At 42.0% G+C, this 24,640-nt stretch overlaps 1 protein-coding gene across 4 annotated transcripts in view; it reads left to right on the top strand.

The window, feature by feature from the left end:
- The first annotated feature begins 346 nt into the window (after window positions 1–346).
- Window positions 347–24,640, top strand: part of NCAPG2 (non-SMC condensin II complex subunit G2) — a 63,553-nt gene continuing 39,259 nt past the window's right edge. For 2 of the 4 annotated variants that reach the window (XM_032394388.1, XM_032394392.1), the window contains exons 1-12: window positions 347–434; window positions 806–987; window positions 2,144–2,260; window positions 7,151–7,339; window positions 7,686–7,800; window positions 9,283–9,437; window positions 11,264–11,398; window positions 14,221–14,315; window positions 15,841–15,910; window positions 18,475–18,561; window positions 21,639–21,734; window positions 23,678–23,803. In XM_032394388.1, the coding sequence (XP_032250279.1) occupies window positions 2,156–2,260; window positions 7,151–7,339; window positions 7,686–7,800; window positions 9,283–9,437; window positions 11,264–11,398; window positions 14,221–14,315; window positions 15,841–15,910; window positions 18,475–18,561; window positions 21,639–21,734; window positions 23,678–23,803 (1,173 nt within the window). In that variant the 5' untranslated portion in view covers window positions 347–434; window positions 806–987; window positions 2,144–2,155. Of the gene's footprint in view, window positions 435–805; window positions 988–1,241; window positions 1,484–1,808; window positions 1,865–2,143; window positions 2,261–7,150; window positions 7,340–7,685; window positions 7,801–9,282; window positions 9,438–11,263; window positions 11,399–14,220; window positions 14,316–15,840; window positions 15,911–18,474; window positions 18,562–21,638; window positions 21,735–23,677; window positions 23,804–24,640 lie in introns of those variants that run through there. The other 2 variants (XM_032394389.1, XM_032394391.1) reach the window with 2 other exon arrangements.

Below are 24,640 nucleotides of genomic sequence, written 5' to 3' on the forward strand. Positions count from 1 at the left end.
TTCCACTGGATATTTATAGTGATGTGACAGTTTTAAAAAGTCAATCTTTATAATTACGTTGAGATTGCCATCGTTTTAGCTATTTAAACCACTGATAAAACAAATTAGATTTCACACTAAACGAGCCAGACCTGCGTGGACGTGGGAGAGGCGTGGCCGGGCCATGGGGCGTGGCCCGGGAGGGGGCGTGACCGGGCGAGGCGCGGCCGGGCTCTGGGGCGTGGCCGGGCCATGGGGCGGGGCCGGGGCTCACAACTCGGCCGAGGCGCGGGGCGGGGCGTGGAGCGCGCCCTTCGGCGGACCCCGCCCAAGCGCTCTCGGCTCTCGCGAGAGCGGCGCGTGATGACGCGCCGCCCGGCGGAGCGCGTCGCCACCGCGGGCGGGCGGGTTTGAATCTGGTCCGAGCGCGGGAAACGGCGGGTTTCCGGGACGAGGTGAGCGCCGCGGTGCCGGCCAGCGAAGGGCTCCGGGCTGGGGCAAGGGTCGGGACGTGGCGGGGTCGGGCGGGTGGGGCCCCCAGTCTCACAGCGTCCGCGTGGGCCGCGACCCGAGCGCACGGCCGGCCGGCGGCTCCGAGGCGGCCCCGGGGCGGCGGGCAGCGGGGCCCTGAGCGCGCCGACGCCCGGGGGCTGAGTTCAGGGAGGACCGCAGCCCCGGACCTGGCCCCGGGAGAGGACGCGTCCCCGCTGCCCCCCAAGCTCTGGCCCCCTGCTGCCCGGCCCCTGTGCCCTGGCGTCTGTCATGGTTCCGGGCGCGCCGCCCCCCGGCCGGCAGGTGCTGACAGGCGCCGGGCGTCTCTGTGCAGCGCTCGTGCTCCCCGCGCTGGACTCCGGGGTGCCCCGTGTGCCGTGCGGACGGGTGACTGCGTGCTGAGATGACGCCTCCCCCTGAGCGCAGCGTCTGGCTGGACGGCCGCGGGCTGGGGCGCGAGTAGGACCGGAGACGCAGAGGGGCCGCTTGGAGACCGACTGAGCGCGAGGCGGAGAGGTATTAACCCAGTGCCAGAAAGGGGGGTGCGGGCGCAGGTGAGGCCGTCTGCTAGACGTGGACTGGCTGGGTGGGACCGGCGCGCCGAGGGTACGCTCGGAAGAGTGCCCGGAGTCCCGGGGGAGAGTGCACAGACGCAGGCTTGAGACGTGGGGTTCCGTGTACTTGACGGCACCTTCGGGGTGTTTATTTTCCAGTCCGTGAATGGACACTGGCCAGAGTTAGTCATAGGCTTGGCTGGCCACCCTCCCTGCCGCTTGGCCAAGAGGAAGTTACGTGTTCGTAGCTCGTTAAGATCTGGGGTTCTGTGCTTTTAATGACTGTCCCCATCATTGTTCCGTTGGTGCCAGTAATTTTCCGTATTGCTCTCTCTATAACGGTGCAGGAGGTTTTCGTTTGCCTTCGCGGGGAGGGGTCTTACTGCATCTGTGTTCCATCGTTTTGCTGTTACTTCATCTTTTGGTTGATGTCTTTCAGACAGCTCTGCCAGCACCAGGTGCTGTGAATGGAAAATAGGACCTACTGGGGGAAACAAGGCGGGGAGGGAGGTTGCACACAGTCCCCGGAGCTCCGGCTCCCGCAGGACTGGGTGGGAGCGTGCTGTGGTTGGACGCACCTAAGGCACATGCTCCCGCTAACGAGCTCCCGGGTGGCCCGGGCCGCACTGAAGGGCGGACCACTGGCACTGGGGCTTTTTTGATAGAGGAATGGCCCTTTAGAAAGCCGGTCTGCAGGAGTTAGCAGGTGGGGTCAGCCTTTTCTCTTTTTTTTTTTTTTTCTTTTAGTACTTTCTTTGATTGACTCTAAGACTTTTTCCCCCTGTTTTGATGGAATCAGCCTTCTGTTGAGCTCAGAGCTGCCTGAGCATCTTGCTAAGGTACTGAAAGAGGAGGTGAGCTTCCCACCGCCATTTGGATTTCTCTTTCCTTCGTTGGTAGTAACTTCATTAACAGTTGATAATAACGTAATGTTAGGTTGATACTCTCCTTGGGAAAGAAAGAGAATTATTTTTTTAGATATCATAACTTGTTCTATGTCAGAATGTTAAAAATTGTCTACAGTTCTTTTTTTGTTTTTGCAATTTTGGATGTTACACCTTGTAGGAAAAGATATATTTGCAAATTCAAGTTTCAGTATGATTGTGTTTTCTGCTCAGGTTACAGAATAAATGCCATATGAAAAAGTTTCATCTGTCATGGAAAAACGAGAGACATTTGTACAAGCGGTGTCTAAGGAGCTGATTGGAGAATTTTTGCATTTTGTTCAACTTGATGTAAGTTTTATGTTTAGCTTTATTGCGATTTGACTGTTAATTACATGCACAAATGAAATATAGTCATCTCAGTGAATCCTTAGGGACCAAGGTTTATTTAAAAAAAACAAAAAAACAGACCTGTACTCAAATACAGCTGCTGATGGGCAACTATTCACAAATTGTATTTCCTGCTTCCTTTTAAGAGAGTTGTAAAAATGCTAAGTGATGTAACACAGTGTGCTTCTATTTACTTAAATATTTATTGATCTCTTGCTTTGTGCATAGCATAGTGAGGAAGACCTACTTTTTTGGTCCTCAGGTTATTTACAGTGTTGTGGTAGATCCAGGTGTGTAAATACACCAGAGTAAAAAGGCTAAGCTTGGGCAAGGATATGGGACAGGGCCCAAATCCAGCCATGGACTGCTTCCTATCCCAGTGGAAAGGGTATGGAAGCTGTGATATAAAGAGTAAACAAGTCAGCCAGTCAAAGACGGATGTGGGGAAGGACCTCTCCAAGTAGAGAGGATAATTTTAAAGACAGGAGAAGGTACATTGTATTTGAACTTGGAGACATTCGGTAGGGCTAGGGTATAGAAATGCCAGGTCAGGAAGAGGCAGGGCTGAGATTTAGATTATGTCAGTCCTTCTTTACCACTTTAAGGAGCTGAGACTTTATCCTGAGAGGCGTGGGGGCTTGTACATGCATAGATTGAAGAGGGCAACACGAGAACCTAAGAGTGGTGAAGAGGCTGTGCCCTGCATGATGGTGGTTGCATTAGGAGATGGACATGGGAAGATGTGCGTGCCTTTGTGAGCTGTTAGGTGGTGAGGTGGTGGTGCTGTTGACTGGATACGGGCCAGGGAAAGGGCCGAGGCAGATTCCAGGGTCTGACTTGTGGTGCCTTTCAGTGAGATCATGGACGTGGGGAAAAGGCAGGTTTGAGTGGGAAGATAGTCTCAATTTGGAATGTTCTGGATGACTGCCAGGGGAATGTGCAGAAGTTGATGTCCAGTAGGTGGATGGATAGCTGTATCTGAGGCCCAGGAAAGAGGCCTGGGTAGAGACAGATTTGGGTGTCCTCAGTGGCACTTGGAAGCTTCAGTCATGGGAATGCACGGGATCATCTGTAGTGTAATAAGAGAAGAGAAGCCTAGGACAGAACTCTGAGGAACCCCAACACTTAAGGTACCAACTCTAAAACACTTGTGACTTTGGGGCAGGAGATGCATACCTCACTTGTTCTGCTCATGCAGTGTGAATATTAAGTTAGTAGTAATTAAGAAGTAGAGAGGAACCTGATATGAAATTTGTTGTTAGCAACATTTACGAAGTCATTTTTCTTTATAAGAGGAAATGAGTTTGTAATATGATTTTATATTATAAAATGGTACTCTGTAAACTTAAAAATAACCAGCACAAACCCACAGGCAGCACATCACAGAAGGGTCTGTAAGAGCAAACTATTTAGATGTTCCATAAACTGTTTTAGTAGGAGTGTAGATGATTTGTATTATATTAGATGTGCAATACACATGTGGTTTAAAGTTTACAAGATTTTTATTGCAGACTGGTGTCATAGTATTAACTAATACCACAAACTAAATTGATGATGATGAAGCTAAGTTAATATTAATTTAAAATCAAAAGGCCAAAATAGCAGCATTTGGTTAGCACAGTCCATGCAAGATCACACTGGTGCTGCGGTGACAGAGCGCCCTTTAAGGTGCTTGCCTCCAACTTCCCTGGTCACATGCTGGAGAGCCTTGCACTGTTGCTCAGCAACGGACATCTCGGAAGGATGCTGAGTTAGTCCTCATATTCATAGGCATTCGTTTTAGTTTATGAGTACCAAGTATCTCAATCACCATGTAGCTCTTAAACATGAAAATGAGAAGATGTAGGATTGTGCATCACTTGTTTTCTTTGAGTTGAATTATATGAAATGCCATTCTGTAGGTCAGGATAGTTGAATAATGGCAGTTTTACATGGTCAACCAGATAATTTAAGTCAGTTTGAAGCCTATTAAGTGGACCTTCCCACATATAATCAGTTCTGCTATAATACAATATACGCATTGCCAAAAATTGCCAAAAATCACTATACTCTGTCAAACGGGCAATGAAAACCCAGAAGGATTATGCGGCAAGTGGGGTTAAGGGCGTAACACTCAAAAACCTCACCGGTGACACATTAAAAAAAGACAGTGACCTAATAAAAAGTAGCAGTTTTATACAAGTTAACTCACTAAGAAGTACATAAATACCGTAGTAAACATGACATTTACCTTGAAAAAGATCCTAAGTTTGCAGGTGGAAGTGGGTACCCATGCTCCCAGGGGCTAGCCTTCCAACCCTGTGTGTGACAGGAAGAGAACAGAGGAGAAAAATACAGACCAGGCTGGGAGGACAGAGAACATTGAAGAGAGCTTTGGTCAGAGGGTCGATTGAGGTGGGTCATGAAGGTGGGAGGGACCCAGGGTGTGGATGGTGCGGCTTGCAGCACATGTGGGGTCCCAGCAGCTGGCAGGTGTCTGGGGTGTGTGTTTTCTGTGACTCTGAGGCTCCACTCAGTGGGTGCAGTTTTCTGCATTCACGTGCTGATGAAATCCCACATAAGTAAACCAGAAATTGTCTTTTGCAGAAATTGTTCCCTTGTGTGTTGATTGCATTTCAAAACAAGCGTTAGGGAGCAGCATTGACTGTGCCCTCAGTGGTTCTCTGAGAATGGAGGATTAGTGTTGAGAGTAGAATGATCAGGACCCAGGATAACTGCCATTTAAGGAGTTGTCCTGAGTGCTCTCTGGATGCCAGGCTCTGCTCTGGAGGTTGGTATACAGCACATACCAAGTTTCTGCCCAAAGAGAGCTTAGGTTCTACAGGTGAAGGGAGAGGAACAAGCAGGGTAGGGGATGGGAGTGCAATGTGATTTTGGTCAGAGATTAGAATGGGCCCTATGGAGACTGAGGGAGGAGAATTCTGGACAAGAGGGATGGGGAGGGGAAGACCCTGAGGCAGGTGCACCCCTAGACAGCTCAGATGGGGCTTCCTGGGAAAGAAGGGAAGATGGTAGGAGTTAGGGTGGGGAATTAGGCTTGGAGGGCCCTGGAGAAGCTACCTGCCCTCCCCTTTGCTACTGAAATAATTGCAGAGTTAAAGGAAAGTTGCAGAAGAATCCTGAATCCCCTGCACTCAGATTTGCCAATTACCACCTGCCATGTTTTCTTTATCATTCCCTGCATTTACCTGTTCTTTTTGAGTCATTTGGAAGTCTGTTGCAGGCATATGTCTCATCCCTAAATATTTCAGTGTGTATTTGCCTAAAGAAAGATACTCTCTTATATAATCACAATAAAAATTCTAAAAGTTAGGAAATTTGACATTGGCCCAATGATACTGTCATCTACAGTACATATTCATGTTTTTTCCCCCAATCCAGGACCCCATTCAGTATCACACATTGCATTCAGTTGTCTGACTTGTTAGCTTCTTTAATCTAGAGAGTGTCTCAGCCTTACTTCATTTTTCATTACATTGACAGTTTTGAAGAGTGTAGGCAGCTATTTAGTGGCATATCCTTCAGTTTGCATTTATTTGATGATTTGATTAAATTTATTTTATGCATTTTGGCAGGAGCTGCATTAAGTGGTGTTTTGTCTTCCTCAGTGGAGGCAATGATGTCCATTTGTCTCATTATTGGTGAGGTTAGTTTTAATCAGTCACTTAGGTTGGGGGTCCACCAGATTTCTCCACTGTGATGCTACTATTTCCACCTTCATAATTAATAAGTAATCTTCATTGGGGAAGTAAGTTGAGATTAGGTAAATACTCTGCTCCTCATCAAACTTCTACCCACTATTTTTAATATCAATTGATGATTCTTGCCTGAATCAATTATTATTATAATGGCTATAAAATTGTGATTTTCCAACCACATGTCCCTTCCGTATTTATTCATTGGTATTCTATAGCATGCTGATGCTATTTGTTATTTATTTACTATCAATATAGTTTCACTGGTTCTTTATTCACTGGGTTATAATCCGTTACTGTCACTGTTTTGGTGGTCACATTAGCTGCAGGCAGTCCCTTTATAATGGATCCTCTACCCTTTTGATAACGGTTTCCGATTGCTGTATCAGAGTAAGTGAGGTCATCTGCTCAGAGTGAGAGGAAATGGTTGGCTCAGGGCTTTTAAGGATAGTTGAGAGGATCTGATGTAGTCTCATTGGCTAATGGAAGAGAATGATGTCTACAGACAAGTAAGAGGGTGTTGAGGTACCAAGTTGGGTTAGAGATCAGAAACTTCAGATACACTCAGTTGGCTTTGCTGTGTTGGGAGCTGGAGCTATATATGATGGTAATTGTATAGCTCCAGCACACTTTTGTGCCCTCATTATAGGCCTGGAGATGGTAGACATGTGGATGGATTGATTTTAGAGAGGATTTTTCTAAGTGGGTGAAATTTTAAACTCCAAAGACTAGGTTACTAGGGCTGAATAGGTAGAGGAGAAATCTGCTACTTTCTATTTTATTATTTTATTTTATCTTTAAAATTTATTTATTAGAGAGAGATGGAGCACACAAGCTGGCAGAGGGGCAGAGGGAGAGGGAGAAACAGACTCCCCGCTGAGCAGGGAGCCCAATGTGGGGCTTGAGATCCCAGGACCCTGTGATCACAACCTGAGTCAAAGGCAGACACTAACCAACTTAGCCACCCAGGCGTCCTGGAATCTACTACTTTCTGTCTCGTTATTCCTATACTTTTCCCTTCAGGAAAAGTATTTCAAAACTACAACTCAGCTCTTGAAATGATAATTAACTTAGCACTTAAACTTTTGATGCTGTTATAAAAGGGATAGAACTAATTTTTGTATTTGAAATATAACAGTTGCTATTTATTTTGCAGAAAGATGCTTCTGACCCTTTCAGCCTAAATGAATTACTAGATGAATTATCAAGGAAACAGAAAGAAGAGCTATGGCAAAGGCTCAAGAATTTATTAATAGATGTGTTGTTAGAAAGCCCAGTGGCTGGGTGGCAGACGGTGGAAGTCCAGGGTGAAGAGGATATGGAAACAGAGCATGATTCAAAAATGGTAGTAGTAGTCTTTCAAATATAAAACTTGTTACATTTTCTTTGTTAAAAAATAGTTATTGTATATAATTGAATTTTAAGTTAAGAAACTTAAAGCTAGAAGTTAAGAATATTAGAAGTCTGTTTATTATAGTTTTACTTTTTCCAATCCTGCTGTTATTAATCTGCTATTTAATGTTGCTGTCCTTTTTGGACGATTGACCTGTATTCAATTTTAATTCACTTTTTAGAATAAGTTAGGAAGTCTGGGTTCATTTTTATAAATTTAGTAACTTTCACATTTCTTTTAAGAATTATATTTTAAGTTGATCTTAAATCACTTGAACTTTAATTTTTTTCATTTGTAGAAAAAAAACATAGAAATAATTCATGCAGTTACATCTGTGGTTCTTGCTTCTGTATCTGTAATAAATGAAAGTGAGAACTATGAAGACTTACTGGAATGTGCAGTTATGTTGAATGGTAAGTTGAATTTGTGATAACATGGCATGTTTAGAGGTGGGCATCTAATGATTCTCTGTAAGAGGAAACCAGTCATCATGAGAAGTGGAAGTATTAAGGCATAACTTTGCATTCAAGCTCCTTTACTTCAGCTAGAAAAGGAGCAAAGAAGTATTCTTTTAAGGGCTGTCCTGATGAACTGATGTAATTTAAGCCACATAGAACTATTTCAAATGGTGAAAATGTACATACTGAACAACTGACTGCTTGTTGTTTTCAGATTTTCAGGAATGTCTTATTTGACCTACAGGACCATAGTAATAAGAGCGTATTAAGGGAAAATGGTCTGATTATAAATTCCTCAGCTGGTGATTACTGCCAGAAAGTTTCAGCTTAACCAAGCATTTGTGACATTGCATTTTTTTTCTTTAAATATGTTATGAACATGACCTCAGGAATAATTATTGACTCTTAGGGGAGCTTTACTATTACAATTTATATCATGGTGCTTTTTAGGTTTTAACTAAACTGTGAAACTGTAGTTATTAATTTAGGAGGAGCACTATGAATTAGTGAGAATATCTGATTATAAAATATTTACATAAAACTTTTATAGATAAAAAAGATTCAAAAGTAATTTTAATGAGTTTTAAGAAAAATCACCTAAGTGTCCTCACCTTCACCCTGTGAATTAATTAGTTCCATGTGACAAACTTTCCCCATCAGACTTTCCATTCTTAGTGCGACTTGGATTTATGTATCTGTTTTATTCAGAATTTTTGCATTGAAATACAATGTCTTATTAAGTTACCCCTAATCGGTATATAAATAATTCCCAATGCTTTGTGAATGTTACTACAGTTTATTTTCACAGTCTCCAAATAGCTGTTTTGTAAAATGATTAGTGCTAAAATTGTAGTTGTTCCTAACTTCCCATTGATTCAGGAATTTAACATGGATGTAATGGCATTCGGATATCTATGGATTATAATTATGAGCATATTATCAGTATTTTCATTTCATTCTTGAGCTTTTCTATTAATAAAAGCACTGCAGTTCTTGTATTCATTATAATAATTGCTTTTACTGTTTTTCACCAGTGAGCCAGAATTTGAGGCCAACCTATGAAGGACAGGTGTAGTGGATTAGTGGTTGTCACACCTGACGTGGGTTTGGTGTTGAGTGTTACCTGTGGGTGTTGTAGCACTTACGTTTGGGTAGTTTGAATACCTGCCCCTCTTTAGTGAGGGATTTGGACAGTGTGACCCCTCTGAGTCTTCCAGTTCTAAAATTCTGTATTCTGTTGAGTCTGCTTTTATAACAGTAGTTAACAGTTTTTTTCAAGTTAACATCGTTTGTATTCTTTAAATGTATATAAATTTCTGGCAAGTTAAACATAAATGTTTGCTTAGCAAACCTTTGTGAGTCATAGTACTTTACACTATTGAATCTGAACTAATATTCGTTTACTTTACTAACTGAACAATTACTGTACTGTTTTAGGTATTTTATATGCATTACCTGAATCTGAAAAAAAGCTGCAGAGTTCCATTCAGGATTTATGTGTCATATGGTGGGAGAAAGGCCTGCCTGCCAAGGAAGATATGGGAAAGACTGCTTTTATTATGCTGTTAAGGAAGAGTCTAGAGACTAAAACAGTATGTTTACTTTTTAAAATACATACCTTCCTTTAATAGTGCACGTGTTCATACCAGTTAGGAATTATGTTCATTTGTAAGTGGCCTTAGTGCAGTTGCTTCCCCAGTTAGGGTCTTTTTAACTTAAGATATTCAGGGGCGGACAGTGGGTGGTGGCTCCACATTGCAGTCCTTTTTTTTTTTTTTAATTTTTTTTTAAGATTTTACTTATTTGTCAGAGAGATACAGGCAGGCAGAGGGAGAAGTAGGCTCCCCGCTGAGCAGGGAGCCCAATGTGGGACTCGATCCCAGGACCCTGGGATCATGACCTGAGCCGAAGGCAGACGCTTAACGACTGAGCCACCCAGGCGCCCCATCCACATTGCAGTCTTATGCGGGCTTTCTCCTCCATCTTCCAGGGTGTGTGGTCCTTGTCCTCCCTCTTATCACTTCACGGTAGCAAGGTGGCTGCTGCCCTTCACTGTCTCATGTGAGTTCCAGGTAGGAAGAAGAGACAGGGAGGCAGCAAGGGCCAGACCTTCTCAGAAGTTCTCAACTTGTATCCACCATCCAGAACTGGGTCACATGGCCACATTTGTTTGCTGCAAATGGGGTTTTTGAAGGGATACATTGCCGCTGTTAGCAAAAGTGGATATTTTTAGTAGTGAAGAAGTGATGAGGTAACTGAGATAGGTAAGTGGGAGTGGCTGCCTGTGTTAGTGTGGTCCTCTGAGAGGCAGACCCCACCTCGGGCTGCACAGGATTGGACATGCGTGATGAAGGGTGAAAGGGGGCAGCAGTGGTAGGGAATGCCTCAGGCCCAGGTGCAGGCGCACCCCCGTAGGAGGTGGGGTTGTGTCAGACTGCAGCCTAGGCCTAATAAAGTTTTGGAGAGCAGGTTTGAGGATTGAATTTAACTTGGTCCGTTTCTCAGCCTTTCATCTTTGGTGTCTAGTTAAGAAATCCAGAAAAAGAACAGTTTGTATCCCCTGATCAAGAGAACAACAGATACGTTCATCTTAGAAAAGTGGGCAAATGAAGAAAAGGGAAAATGAGGAAGATAAAAATCCTCTGTAATTCCACTACCTAAGGTGATCATTCCTATTTTAGGGGTGCTTAGGAATTTCTCTTTGTCTTTTTCCCCCCCATGCCTTTACTTCCTTATGACAGATTCCTAGAAATGAAATTCATAGGTCAGTGGGTTTGAACTCGATGCACATTTGGAGCTCTTGATACACATTGCCAACAGCTTTCTAGCCAGCTTGCCCTTCATCACACTCCCACTGTCTGTGTGTCTGTCTCACCATGGCCTCCAAGGAGGCCAGTATGATGACAGAAAAGACTGTGGCTGCTCCCTCAGCTCACCATAGGATTGTCAGGATTTAACCTTGAGCCATTGTTGGTTTCTCTTTTTAAAAATCTGTTTTCAAAAAAAAAATCCATTTTTTCTGCCTTTTTGTTTAGCTTTTAAATCGAGACTTGATTTCATGTGTCTCTAGTGTTGTACACCTGAGCCATTGGTGTGTGGGCACCAGCAGCAGCGTGGGGCTGCTTCAGTTTACTTGTAGTGAAGAAGACCCCACGCTGGGTCCCTCCTCGCACCGGTCACACTTGGTGCTCTGTAGCCTGATGGGGCTGGCGGCTGCACACTCGGACTCCACACCGCAGAAACCAGACCGTGCTGCCTGTGGCTGCTTCTGTGTGCTTTTGCCACAGTTTCTTCCTTTTTGACGAATAATCCAGAGTTGTGATTATTTATTATATAAAGTATTCTTATTGTAAACTTGAAATGGGACCTTAATTATTTATTAAAAAACTAACATCTTTCCTTTTTATGTCATTCCTAGGGTGCGGACATATGTCGGCTTTGGCGTATTCATCAAGCTTTATATTGCTTTGATTATGATTTAGAGGAGAGTAAAGAAATTAAAGATATGCTACTTGAGTGTTTCATAAGTGTTAAATATATCAAGAAAGAAGAGGTAACTAGGTTTTTCTTTTTTTGGTGTTTTTGTGTACTGCTTTTTAATGGATGTTTTTCCTAAGTTCATCTAGTTGCTCTTGTACCACGCTCAGTGTTCTAATGAAAGAGTCAGCCTAGCTATCAAGAGTTGTTACATTTATTGCACATTTTTGCCACATAGCAATATTCACACATTTTACAAATCATTGCTTATTTCATCATTAAATCAGATGGTAATAGGTGGCTGTGAATCCTGGGGGAACTGATTGCATTTTAAGAATGATTGGGTGGAGGGGCGCCTGGGTGGCTCAGTTGGTTAAGCGACTGCCTTCGGCTCAGGTCATGATCCTGGAGTCCCGGGATCGAGTCCCGCATCGGGCTCCCTGCTCGGCAGGGAGTCTGCTTCTCCCTCTGACCCTCCTCCCTCTCATGCTCTCTGTCTCTCATTCTCTCTCTCTCAAATAAATAAATAAAATCTTTAAAAAAAAAAAAAAAAAAAAAAGAATGATTGGGTGGGGATGGGCTACATGGGTGATGGGCATTAAGGAGGGCACTTGTGATGAGCACTAGGTGTTATGTGTAAGTGCTGAATCACTGAATTCTCCAGAAACCAACATTGCACTGTATGTTCACTAACAAAATTTAAAAAAAAATTCTTTTTTCAATGAAAGAAAAAAAATTAAAAATAAGATTGAGAAAGCATTTCCCAGTAGATCAGACCCGACCCTCTGCCCTAATTCCAGGCTAATTGGCATTTACTCAGAACCATCATCACACAATAGTCTCGATTTCTTTTCTCCTGCCATCTAGTCAATCCAGAGAGAAGCTTCTGGCCACTGCTGCACTGTCCATTTTGGTGGTCATTCCCACATGTAGCTACTGAGCACGTGGACTATGGCCAGTCGAATTGTGGCCTTCAGTGTAAAGTACATGCATTCGAAACTTACTATGAAAAAAGAATGTAAAATAGCTCATTAACAATTTTGTATATACTTATTACATATTTAAATGATATTTTGGATATGTTGTCTTATATAAATATATTAAAATTAATCTTTTTTACTTTTATTATAAATGTGGCTATTAGAAAATTAAAAATTATTATAGAGTGGCTTGCATAGTTCTCTTGGACAGTTCTGAATTGTTATCTTGGGATTCTTATGTAGTCCTTTATTGAACATTGACTGTATTCCCATGTGAGGGATGCAAAGAAGATTGTTGTTGATATTACAGAAAATAGGTTTTGTTTCTGATTGCTCGTTGCCTCACAGACACGCACGAAGCAAAAGAAAGAGGTCGTCACTCCTCCCTGAAGTAGGTGGGGAAAGACTTCTCGGAGCAGGAGGATGAGAACCAGTTTTGAGGCCCATAAATGAAGAGTTTGTTCAAGGTCCTGTAGCTAGTCAGGGGCAAAGACATGGTCATGCTTTGCCTACTCCCGTGCACCCTCTCCAGCCAGCTAGGTTAAAGGGCTATATGTGGTTACTGACCATGCTGACCAAGACCTTCAGCTCCCAGGCCAGAAGGGCTGTTTTTAGATCCCTGTTTGTTCACTTACTAGGTGGTGACCTTGATCGGACTACTTTGAACCTGGTGTTTCCTTCTGTAAAATAGGAACCACAGTGGATCTTTCTCAGGACTCCTGAGGAGCACACGAGGTGACGTGTGTAGAACCTTTAGCACAGTACCTGGTAGGGACCGGGCATGTGGAAGGTGCTCTAACTGCTTATTGCTATCACTGCATCCTTGTTGTTGGAAAAGAGGCTGCACCTGAGGCCTGTGCCCTTGGCATCTCCAGGACTGTGATCGAATGTGAGGAGAGCAAAGTAGCTGAAAGTGGGTTCAGACAAGTTAGCTCTATTTATAGTGACTTGTACATAGTGAATGGTACCTGCACATCAACTTGTGTGTGTGTGAATGCGAGTAGGTAGTAAAGACGTAAATATATGTCTGTGTTAACACCCCCCCTTTTTTTTGATTGATGTCTTTTGAATTTATGATAACTAGTTTCCTAATGAGTCCTTACTTTGGTTAGTTCAGTTTCCAGTCATTCTGGGTAAATGACAAATATCTTGTGCTCTAATGGCAAGTTACAGTAAATACTTTTTGTTTTTAACTTGTTGCAAGCATGGGTACCCTGCTATTTGTATCAAAGTGTGTTGAATTTCTGTAGATTCCAGAGACAGTAGTGGTCGACTGGTAACAGGGAAGAGGTGATGATAATGTTCGCGGGGAAATCCTTGGTAGATGTATTTTATATGCTGTATAGAGTGTAAGTATGCCATTACTGCTTTTGAGGGTCACGTGTCGTCTAGTAGCATGCATATAAATTAACATGGGGAGTAGGTGTATTTGAAAATTCTAGTTTGGCAGATACTTAGCCTCTTAACTTCACAAGTCCTCGGTTTTCTCATTTATAAAAGATGAAATTGAGTGACGTTCAGTTCCATTCCACCCCAAAATGCTAGGTTTTAAGCGTTCTTTGATTTTAGCTTATGTAGATAGAGCCAGAATGAAATGTTTGTGGACCGTTTAATTCAGCTGCTGGGCAGCATGGTACATGTCTGTAGAATCTGGGGTCGAGCACAGGAGGAGGTCATTGGTGTCTGCTGCCAGGCCCTCCAGAGGGAGGTCTTCTTGCCGTTGCCCTGCTGCCCAGCTCTGTCACTCAAAGGCCCCGACTGCTGTCCTGAGTTACAATTACATACGCTTCCTTCACTGGGAATAACACTTTCGTGTTACTGAACATCCAAAGAATTGTTTGTTTTTTAGTTATCAGGAACTTTTTTTACTTGGTTGCAATTTCAACATTATATCTTTTTTTTTTTTTTTAATTTATAGGGAAGAAGATTTCTTAGTTCCCTCTTCAATTGGAATATAAATTTTATTAAAATGATCCACGAGACCATTAAAAACCAGTTACAGGGATTACAAAAGTAAGTATTAAAAGCAATTGATATTTTGTGCTGTCTTAATCTGATTATGAAATATTCTATTTGACCTGACTTTTAAAGTTATATTAATGTATTGGAAGCTTTAAAAATTATCTCTTAGGTTATATTATTTGTTATGTACTGTTTTTATTATGTGCTGTTGTTTTTACTATGTATTTATTATGTAGTGTTGTATCACTGGATAGTTTTTTCCCTGCTATAGGAAATCATTCTTTTTCAGTAATGACGTTGAATTTAAGATTTTAATTTGTGTTCATTCTTTAAGTAGTCAAATTATTTACCAGTTAAATCTTAGCTTCAGGCGCAGTAAATTTCATGTCTCCAGCACTTCTGATACCATTTGAATGTAATGTGTACTTTCCAGTTTACTGTGGACTGAGCTATGTGATTTGATGGGAAGAGTCCTGCAGGGTAAGAGTCTAGGGATATACTCACAAGCCTGAGCTCCCAGCCTCTCGGAACATCACAGCACTTGGAGCTGTCATGGCAAATGAATGTTTGTTGTGGGCTCAGTGCTTAATCTGCTCTGCAGCTGAGTACTTAGTGTGCATTTTCAAATGGAATCCTTCAGCTCTCGAGGTGGGCTTGGTTGCTGAGTTTCCCTGTCACGTAGCTAGTTGTGCTTAAGTACTGAGCTGAGATTTGACTCTGAATCCCTATGACACAGTTCCTGCTGTTTGCTAGAATGCTTTCTCCTCCTGTTTCCTCACTGGCAAAATATTTGGGTCGAACCAATAGATTTCTAAACTGATTCTAAAAATCAACTCTATATTTTAGGGAATTAGTAGTCTGGGAAGTCCAAAATTGACTCCCAAGTCAAAATTTTATTTATAAATTTAAACATTTTTTTTACTCAAGAATTTGGTTCCCAGGGGCGCCTGGGTGGCTCAGTCGTTGGGTGTCTACCTTCGGCTCAGGTCATGATCCCGGGGTCCTGGGATCGAGCCCCACATCGGGCTCCCTGCTCAGCGGGAGGCCTGCTTCTCCCTCTCCCACTCCCCCTGCTTGTGTTCCCTCTCTCGCTGTGTCTCTCTCTGTCAAATAAATAAATAAAATGTTTAAAAAAAAAAAAAAAGAATTTGGTTCTCGGCTTATGTTCTCATAATTTCACAGAAAATAGTAAAGATCTGGGGAAACCTTGACTGAGGAGGAAGAAAATCATTTGATACTTCAGTTCCCCTTCTCAAAGTTTCTTCCTTTTTCTCCTTCCTGCCACAGGTAGATAACCCGTCTCCGTAGGGATTTGGCAGAGCACTAGTTTGTGGCGGCGTTTCTCCTTCTCTGGGGAAGGAGGGAGTCTGAACTGACACATGTTAAGAATGTGATTGTTTGGGGGCCCTTGGCTGGCTCAGTCGGAAGAGTGTGCCCCTCCTGATCTTGAAGTCACGAGTTTGAGTCCCATGTTGGGTGTAGAGTTTACTAAAAAAAACAAAAAACAAAAATAAACTGAAAAAAAAAAAAGTCTAATGGTTTGAACTTGTATTAACTTTTTTTTTCCCCCCCATAGATCTTTGATGGTACACATTGCAGAGATTTATTTCAGAGCTTGGAAAAAGGCTTCAGGGAAAATATTGGAGGTATTTTCTTTTCATTTTCTTAAGTGTTAACATTTATTTTTGTTGTATTCTAGTTACTAAATAAGTCGTCATGGATAGTCATTTAAAATCTGTGTTGATAAAAAAAAAATAAAATAAAATCTGTGTTGATGCTCTTTGTCAAAATAAAGCCAGATAATGAGACTCCATGGGACGGAGATTTCACTCTCATTCCCATAAATTTACATGCTCAGTCACAGACCCAAGATTCCTGCCACTCACTGAGATGTGCCCTGTATCATTTTGGTAGCTTTATTAGACCTGTGCTGTCCAGCTGTGCACTGGGAATGTGTCCAGTGTGAGTTGAGATGTGCTGTGTGAGAAACACACCAGATTTTGAAGACATAGTGGGGAAAGAAGAATGTGAAATATCTCTGAATGTGTTTTTAAAATATTGCTTGCATGTTGAAATGATAATGTTTTGGCTATATTGGGCTGAACAAAATATATTACTAAAATAACTTTACCTATTTCTTTTTTTTGTTTTTAATGTTGCTACCAGAAAATTTAAAATTGCATTTGTGGTTAGGGTTCTGTTTCTGTTCGGCTGTGCTGTTCTGGAACCTCAAACTACCTCTTACCTTTTAGTTACATTATTTTTGAGAAGGGAAAGACATTTGTCTTGAATACGGCTAATGTTGAATGGCTGTGTAGTATCTGCTTTATGAAGATGTGGCTGTGTAATTCACAATCACAGTAAGACTCCAAGGCCCTTTTGGAGAATATCAAAAGAAAGTGTTTTTGTCTGATATCCTTTATGTTTTCCTCATACTACGTTCTCAAACATGTTTTCTTTCCAAGAGTAAAATTTTTACTCTAAGTCAGAGGGGTGTTTGCTCTTCAGGGAGCAGGCCCTGAGCTGGTGGGTCAGGGAAGGCTTCACTGATGTCTAGAGCTTCCTTCTGTCCACTCTGCTCCTGTGCAACTTGAGCTTGGTTTATCACTGACTTCCACTTCTAGAAGATAAAACTTGGTCACTCATATCCCCTGCTGACAACATCCACGATCATTTTGCAGTGTAAAATTTTTTGGAGGAAAGGGCAAAACCAGGACATTGCTGTGCATTTCTGCATTGTTTTATTATTGCATGATACTTGTTCACAGGAAAGAATATTTGTCCCCCTTTTCTCCAGTAGTGGTTTTAAAATTAGATGTTTGTAGGGGTGCCTGGCTGGCTCTGTCAGTGGAGTGTGAAACTCTTGATGTCTAGTCGTGGGTTTGAACCCCACGTTGGGTGTAGAGATCACTAAAAATAAATAAAGCCTAATTTTCAAAAAAATGGATGGTAGTAGTTAAAAACATAACTGTTTGATTGAGTCTGTTCCAAATTGCCAGCTCTTTGTACTTCTCAGGCTCTCTGCCTTCCTTTTCTTCCTCCCTCCTTTCAGATTTTTAAAGCAAGTTCCAAATATGATATCTCATATCTATGTACTTGAGTATGCGTCTCTAAGGAATATGGTTATACAATGCCATTAACATACTTAAAATTAACAATTTCTGGGTATTTTTGAAAATATTTAAATTTCTCTGCTTTGTTTCAAAGATGTCTTTTTATAGGTTTTTTTTTGGATTCAGGATCCAATAAGTCTCCTATGTTTGTTTGTTATGTCATTTAACAACTCTCAGAGCATTCCTCTCTGCCCCCCTCTCCTGTTTTTAAAACTTGTGCCATTCATGGAAATGTTGAAGAAACTGGGTCAGTTGTCCTGTAGAACGTCTATATTCTGGTAGTTAACTCTAAAGGTTCCACTTTGGTGGCACAAATACTCAGTAGGTCGTGCCACGTACCCCATTTCATCTCAAGTCAGGGTGTGGTTCCCCACATGGAGTGATGCTAAGATTTGTTAGTGGCTTCAGGTGAAGGAAGTATTTTCAGAGGTAATGAAGGAGGCTAATAGTAGTAGCAGGCTTTCCTGTGTCCTTCCCTAAAGCCATGGGACCCCAGGTGTGGGGGTATAGGGTAATAGACCAGAGGGTCCACCGGTGATTTGGGTTGCTCCCAGTGGTTGGCTCTGCGTCCTTTGCCCGGCTCTGGAGGTCTGTAGGTGTTGTGCGCTAACCGAAGAGCTACCCACACCCCAACCTTGCCCTTCTCCGTGGGAGCCCTGAAAGAGCTTGTTTCAGTCACTTTGGAGTCCTGGCCCCCACCTTAAAGTTCAGCATCAGCTCTGGGGAGCCTGTTGGAACAGATCCAGTCTCTGAGGTCCTCTGGGTCAGGATGACTTAGAAGAGAGGCCCTCAGGCCATGCTCAGTCCCTGAGCCATCTGGGTTGAACTAGCCTCAAGTGGTAGGGAGAAGCTTGCTGTGCCATCTAGCACAGATTTGATATTTCATCAAATAAGATAGAAGAAGCCAAAGGAATATCAAAACTAAAGGGATTCTGAGAGGTACAGATTTAAAATAGGAGAGGTCTGAGCAGGGGATCCTGGTGCTTTCCCTCATGAAGTAGATGAACAGAGCCGACTCCAGCAGCCGCACTGCCTGTCCTGTCATCTGTTGGAGCGCACACGCACACTGAGTACTAACACTGTGCTTGCCATTCTAGACAATCGAAAACGGATGCATCCAGGACTTCATGCACCACGGGATCCACCTTCCGCGCAGGTCTCCAGTGCACCCCAGGGTGCGCGAGGTGAGCAAAGCACTTGCCGCCACACCAGTCATGGGTTTTTTAGATGATGTCTCAGCTTCTTTGTTTTCAGATTATTGTTTTGTTAAATTTAAAAATTAAGTTAACCCCTCACAAGCATCAGCTTAAAGGGCTTGCTGAAAATCTTGATATTTGGTATCTGGCAGTTTTAACTAGGAGAAGAAAAGTATGTTGTTAAGAAAGTCAGAACTTCATTCAAATAATCTTTAAATTCTCTGACGTAAAAATGTCCAGAATCGTTACTAACTGCCACTACCACTTTTTCAAAAAAGAATATTCAAGATTATTTTTATTATTTGCTTTCATACATTAAATTTTCATTTTGATGTTCTGTAAACCAAATGGAATAAATGTTTGGGTAGTTTCCTTTAATATTAAGGATTTTGTTTTTAAAAGCTAATCTCAGGGGCGCCTGGCTGGCTCAGTCAGTAGAGCATGCAGCTCTTGATTGCAGGGTCGTGAGTTTGAGCCCCACATGTGGTGTAGAATTTATTTACAATAAAAATTTTTAAAAAGCTACTCTCAGAATTTAGATACGAATTTTATACTTCCATTGTAAATGCTCTGACTAAATAAGGCTTTATTATCAGTGTCATAATGACACTGTTAGGTGTTTGATAATCATAATGACCTTGGCAGGAGGAATTGGAAAATGTGGTCTGTTTAAGACATAAGATCAGTGACCTAACCCAGGAATGATGCCTTGTGTGTTTGCTGTTAATTTTGGCAACCGAATACTAAGAAGCTAAATGAACAAAGACTCTCTCTTTACTTTCTTATATGGTGAAATTATTATTTATAGAATGTAAATATACTAATTATAGTAAGCTTGAAAGGAAAAGAGGACATTTCTTTACATTATTGATACTTTAGTTTGAGTTATCCAAAGATAAAAAACCTGGAGATAAATATATCCAATGGTCTCCCGCCTCCCACCCCCAACAACACACAATCTTAGCGTGGCTTCATTAAGTTATAGGTCAGCTTGGACATTTATTTGGCGTTTCAGATTCTATTTAGTCATAAAGAATGGCAGTGTGTTAAACTGGATAAATTTGTGACATAATTGCTTCCTTCTTGGTACCAAATAACTGAAGACTGACTTTTCCCCAAGACTTTTTTTCATATTTTCGGTTTTCTGCTCTGGTAGTCTGAGTAATTAAAATATTGTAAATATAAATTGTCACTGTTTGGTAAAACTATGGGAAAATACAAAGAATTAAAAGGAAGAATATTAAATTTCACTTTTTGAAGGCAATATATTCCTGGACTCTTAATTCTTATCATTGCTTATAACACATTGTAGCTTCTTCCTCAAATTCCTTTTTTTGGGAAACATCACATTTGTATGATAAATTATTTTACTAGTATGTTGAAAGAAGCTTTAGGAAATGCTTCAGATGTTATTTGAAAGTAAAAATCCCCATACCGTTGCTGAAAATCTTTTTTTTTTTTTTTTTTTTAAGATTTTATTTCTTTATTTGACAGAGACACAGCGAGAGAAGGAACACAAGTATGGGGAGTGGGAGAGGGAGAAGCAGGCTTCCCGCGGAGCAGGGAGCCCAATGCGGGGCTCGATCCCAGGACCCTGGGATCATGACCTGAGCTGAAGGCAGACAATTAACCGACTGAGCCACTCAGGCGCCCCTTGATGAAAATCTTCTAACATTAGGTACTTGGAATCGTTGCCCAACTCTGTGAATATACTAAAGTCCACTGAATTGTATACTTTAAAAGAGTGACTTTTATGGTATGGGATTTATAACTCGGTAACGCTGTTTAAAAATCTTTCTGTAAAGGAGCACCTGGGTGGCTCAGTCAGTTGAGTGTCTGACTCTTGGTCTCAGCTCTTGATCTCAGGGTTATGGGTTCAATGGAGCCCACTTAAAATAAATAAATTAATTAATAAAAATAAAATCTTTCTTGGGTGCCTGGGTGGCTCAGTTGGTTAAGCATCTGCCTTTGGCTCAGGTCATGATCCCAGGAACCTGGGATCGAGCCTGCATTGGGCTCCCTGCTCAATGGGAAGCCTGCTTCTCCTTCTCCCTCTGCTGCTCCCCCTGCTTGTGCTCTCTTGCTCTCTCTAAAATAAATAAAATCTTAAAAAAAAAAAATCTTTCTGTAAAGTGAGTGTACCATTGATACCAAAACTTGGTAATATTGTACGCGCACAAAAAAATTATAGTCTAATATCACTTATTACCATCAATAAAAATTCCCAAATAAAGAATTTTCAATCAGAAGAAATAATCCCCAGACTGTAGTTCTTTTAGGGTAAAGTTGATTCAGGTTCACTTAAAGTATAATCTGTTGTTGGATAAGTTGTTTAATTTTTATTTTCCACTTTTCAATAATAAAATTTTAGTTCCAAGAGTGGTGAATTAAGGAAGTAAGGCAAAACTGATTGTTGCTGGAGATGAGAGTCTAAAGAGTTGCGGGAAGATTCTGGCTGGTGAAGAGGCAGTAGGAAAAGGCAAAGGAGTGGAAGCTGAGAGCACAGCCCATTCTCCGATTGTTCATTAGCTTGGGGAGGACCTACCTCTAAGTTAAGCTGGTAATGTGAAGGGCCACTGAGCAGTGACACCCATTTTGAGACATATGCATGTTTCAGATGCTCTTCATAGGTTCTTTGAACCCAAAAAGACTTATAGCCAGCTCATTTTGGAACCAGAAGGGGCTGTAGAGACCATTCAGGCTGACTCCTTTACACACACTCCTTTTTCTACTTCATCCTGAAGGTCAGAGGTCTCAGTGAACTTTTTTGAGATTATTTGACTGTTGGTAGAAGAGTAGAAACTACAACCCACACCTTTTATAACCCAAGGTCATTAATCTTTATTTCTGCCAGAGGCTTCTTTCATGTGATTTCTCTCACATGTTTAGTACTGTCAGTATATCTATCATTGTATCTTCTCCTCTTAGGAAAGAATTGTCAAGACTGTGAAGCACCGAGGGTCTGTTTTGGTGAGGACAACCTGCCCTCTCTCTTCAAAGTAGGATCTTAAGTGCTCTTTTTTAAAACAGCATTACCTTTCTTTTCTTCTTTTCTTGGCTCTTAGGTGCTGAGTTATTTTCATCATCAAAAGAAAGTTCGTCAGGGAGTGGAAGAGATGCTTTACAGATTATATAAACCCATCCTTTGGAGAGGACTAAAGGTACAGCTATTAAATACTCCATCCATGTTAAGAACATGCTAATTATGCTTTTGAATTTATTGTGCTCTAATTCAGAATTGTGATAAGGCAGTATAAATAAGACTAGAAGCTGGGGGCTTTGTGAAATTTTGGGATAAATGTTTTATTCTTTTATTAAAAACATTTTTAGGCCTAATTAACAAGTCAGGAAATGACAGATGTTGGCGGGGATGCGGAGAAAGGGGAACCCTCCTACACTGTTGGTGGGAATGCAAGCTGGTGCAGCCACTCTGGAAAACAGTATGGAGGTTCCTCAAAAAGTTGAAAATAGAGCTACCATATGATCCAGCAATTGCACTCCTGGGTATTTACCCCAAAGATACAAAAGTAGGGATCCAAAAGGGTACGTGCACCCCGATGTTTATAGCAGCAATGTCCACAATAGCCAAACTGTGGAAAGAGCCAAGATGTGCATCAACAGATGAATGGATAAAGAAGATGTGGTATATATATACAATGGAATATTATGCAGCCATCAAAAGGAATGAGATCTTGCCATTTGCAACGACGTGGATGGAACTGGAGGGTATTATGCTGAGCGAAATAAGTCAAACAGAGAAAGACATGTATCATATGACCTCACTGATTTGAGGAATTCTTAATCTCAGGAAACAAACTGAGGGTTGCTGGAGTGGGGGGTGGGGTGGGAGGGATGGGGTGACTGGGTGATGGACACTGGGGAGGGTATGTGCTCTGGTAAGTGCTGTGAACTGTGCAAGACTGTTGAATCTCAGATCTGTACCTCTGAAACAAATAATGCAATATATGTTAAGAAAGAAAAAAAGAAGAAGAAGAATGTAGCAGGAGGGGAAGAATGAAGGGGGGGAAATCGGAGGGGGAGAAGAACCATGAGAGACGATGGACTCTGAAAAACAAACTGAGGGTTCTAGAGGGGAGGGGGGTGGGAGGATGGGTTAGCCTGGTGATGGGTATTGAGGAGGGCACGTTCTGCATGGAGCACTGGGTGTTATGCACAAACAATGAATCATGGAACACTATATCTAAAACTAATGATGTAATGTATGGGGATTAACATAACAATTAAAAAAAAAAAAAAACATTTTTAGGCCTATTAGACTGGGAATCTGAATTGGTTTAGGCTGACTCCACAGTGGGAAGGGGGTTTGTCATGCCATGTGAACCAGCAGAGGCATTGGGGGTCTGCATAGCTGAGCTGGGCCATCCTGGCCCTCAGGACCTTCTGCTGATGACTGAGACACAGGATGACAACCTTCCAGGGGTGCTGGAATGAACATGAGTAACTTTCAACATGGTAAATCTAGTGTTGGCAGAGAGACAGTCACTATTTCTTAGTGACATAAGGTGGACTTTGAGGCCAAGGAATCAGGTCTTTATTTTTTTAAGAAGATTTATGTATTTATTTTAGAGAGAGAGTGTGTGTGGGGGGGAAGGGGCAGAGGGAGAGAATCTCAAGCAGACTCCCTGAGTGGGGAGCCTGACCTGGGGCTCAGTCTCATGACCCATGAGATCATGACCTCAGCTGAAAGCAAGAGTTGGAGACTTAACCAACTGTGCCACCCAGGTGCCCCCAAAACACATAGTTTGTACTCTTTTTTTTTTAAGTGGGCTCTATGTGTGGAGCCCAGCGTGGGGCTTGAACTCATGACCCTGAGATGAAGACCTGAGCTGAGTTCAAGAGTCACATGCTAACTGACTGAGCTACTTAGGTGCCCCAGGGTCTTTTAATATCTGTGATTAGCGAGCCATGAGTTTGGTTTAGCTCACGGAAGGTCTCCTAAGTTTGGTCAGTTAAAAGATTGTGATTGTCTTTAATTTGTAAGTAAGTCTGTATTGAGATACTTAGAAGCATTATTTAGGAAATCTACACTGAGGCCTTTGAATGTTTGCTCCTTAGATTCTGAAACACTCTTTTCTTATTCCAGGCCCGAAACTCTGAAGTCCGGTCAAATGCTGCCCTGTTGTTCATTGAAGCATTTCCTATTAGAGATCCAAATTTTAATGCTATTGAAATGGATGGTGAAATTCAGAAACAGTTTGAAGAACTCTATGTACGTATTGCATGTGGCTGAGTCCCCTGCGATGTCAGCTCCCCCTGGGCCTGCTGTGGGTCCTGGCTTCCTCCGTAACTACCTGTGTGCTGCCCTCTAATGGCAGGCTTTCCAGACCCTGACCTTCTTCACAGAAATCCGTGTTCCCCCGGTGCCTTCTGTGACAGCGTGGACCCAATTGTGTTTTATTCTTTTTCTCTTTGTCACCTTTGGAACACCTAATTATTTATTACTCTATATAGTTTTTTTTTCTTTTAATGGGTTATGTATTATTTCTTTTATTTTTTAGGTTTTTTTTTTTCTTTTTATTAACATTATTTGTTTCAGGGGTTATTACTCTATATAGTTTTAAATGTTTTCTTTTTTTTTAAGATTTTATTTATTTATTTGACAGAGAGATAGAGAGCACAAGTAGGCAGAGCGGCAGGCAGAGGGAGAGGGAGAAGCAGACTCCCTGCAGAGCAGGGAGCTCAATGCGGGGCTCGATCCCAGGACCCTGAGATCATGACCTGAGCCGAAGGCAGCCGTGTAACCGACTGAGCCACCCAGGCGCCCCTATAGTTTTAAATGTTTTACATGTATTCTTGTCTCCCCAGCATAGAGGCAGTATGACATGTGGTTATAGTAGGTCCCCAGATTTGATTCCACTTCTCTTTAGTTGTGTAACTTTGGGCAAGTCACTAACTTCTCTGTGTCTTTATCTGTGGTTTGGTGATGTTGGTATTGCCTGCACTGAAGTTGTGGTGTAGTGTGGACGAACAAACGCTGGCGATGTCTTAAGGCAAGCCTGTACATAATGCCTGTTGCAATAGATTTTTCAAATGACTGATTTTTCAA

This window comes from Phoca vitulina, unplaced genomic scaffold (genome assembly GCF_004348235.1).
Source record: "Phoca vitulina isolate PV1807 unplaced genomic scaffold, GSC_HSeal_1.0 scaffold80, whole genome shotgun sequence".
Classification (NCBI taxonomy): Eukaryota; Metazoa; Chordata; class Mammalia; order Carnivora; family Phocidae; genus Phoca; species Phoca vitulina.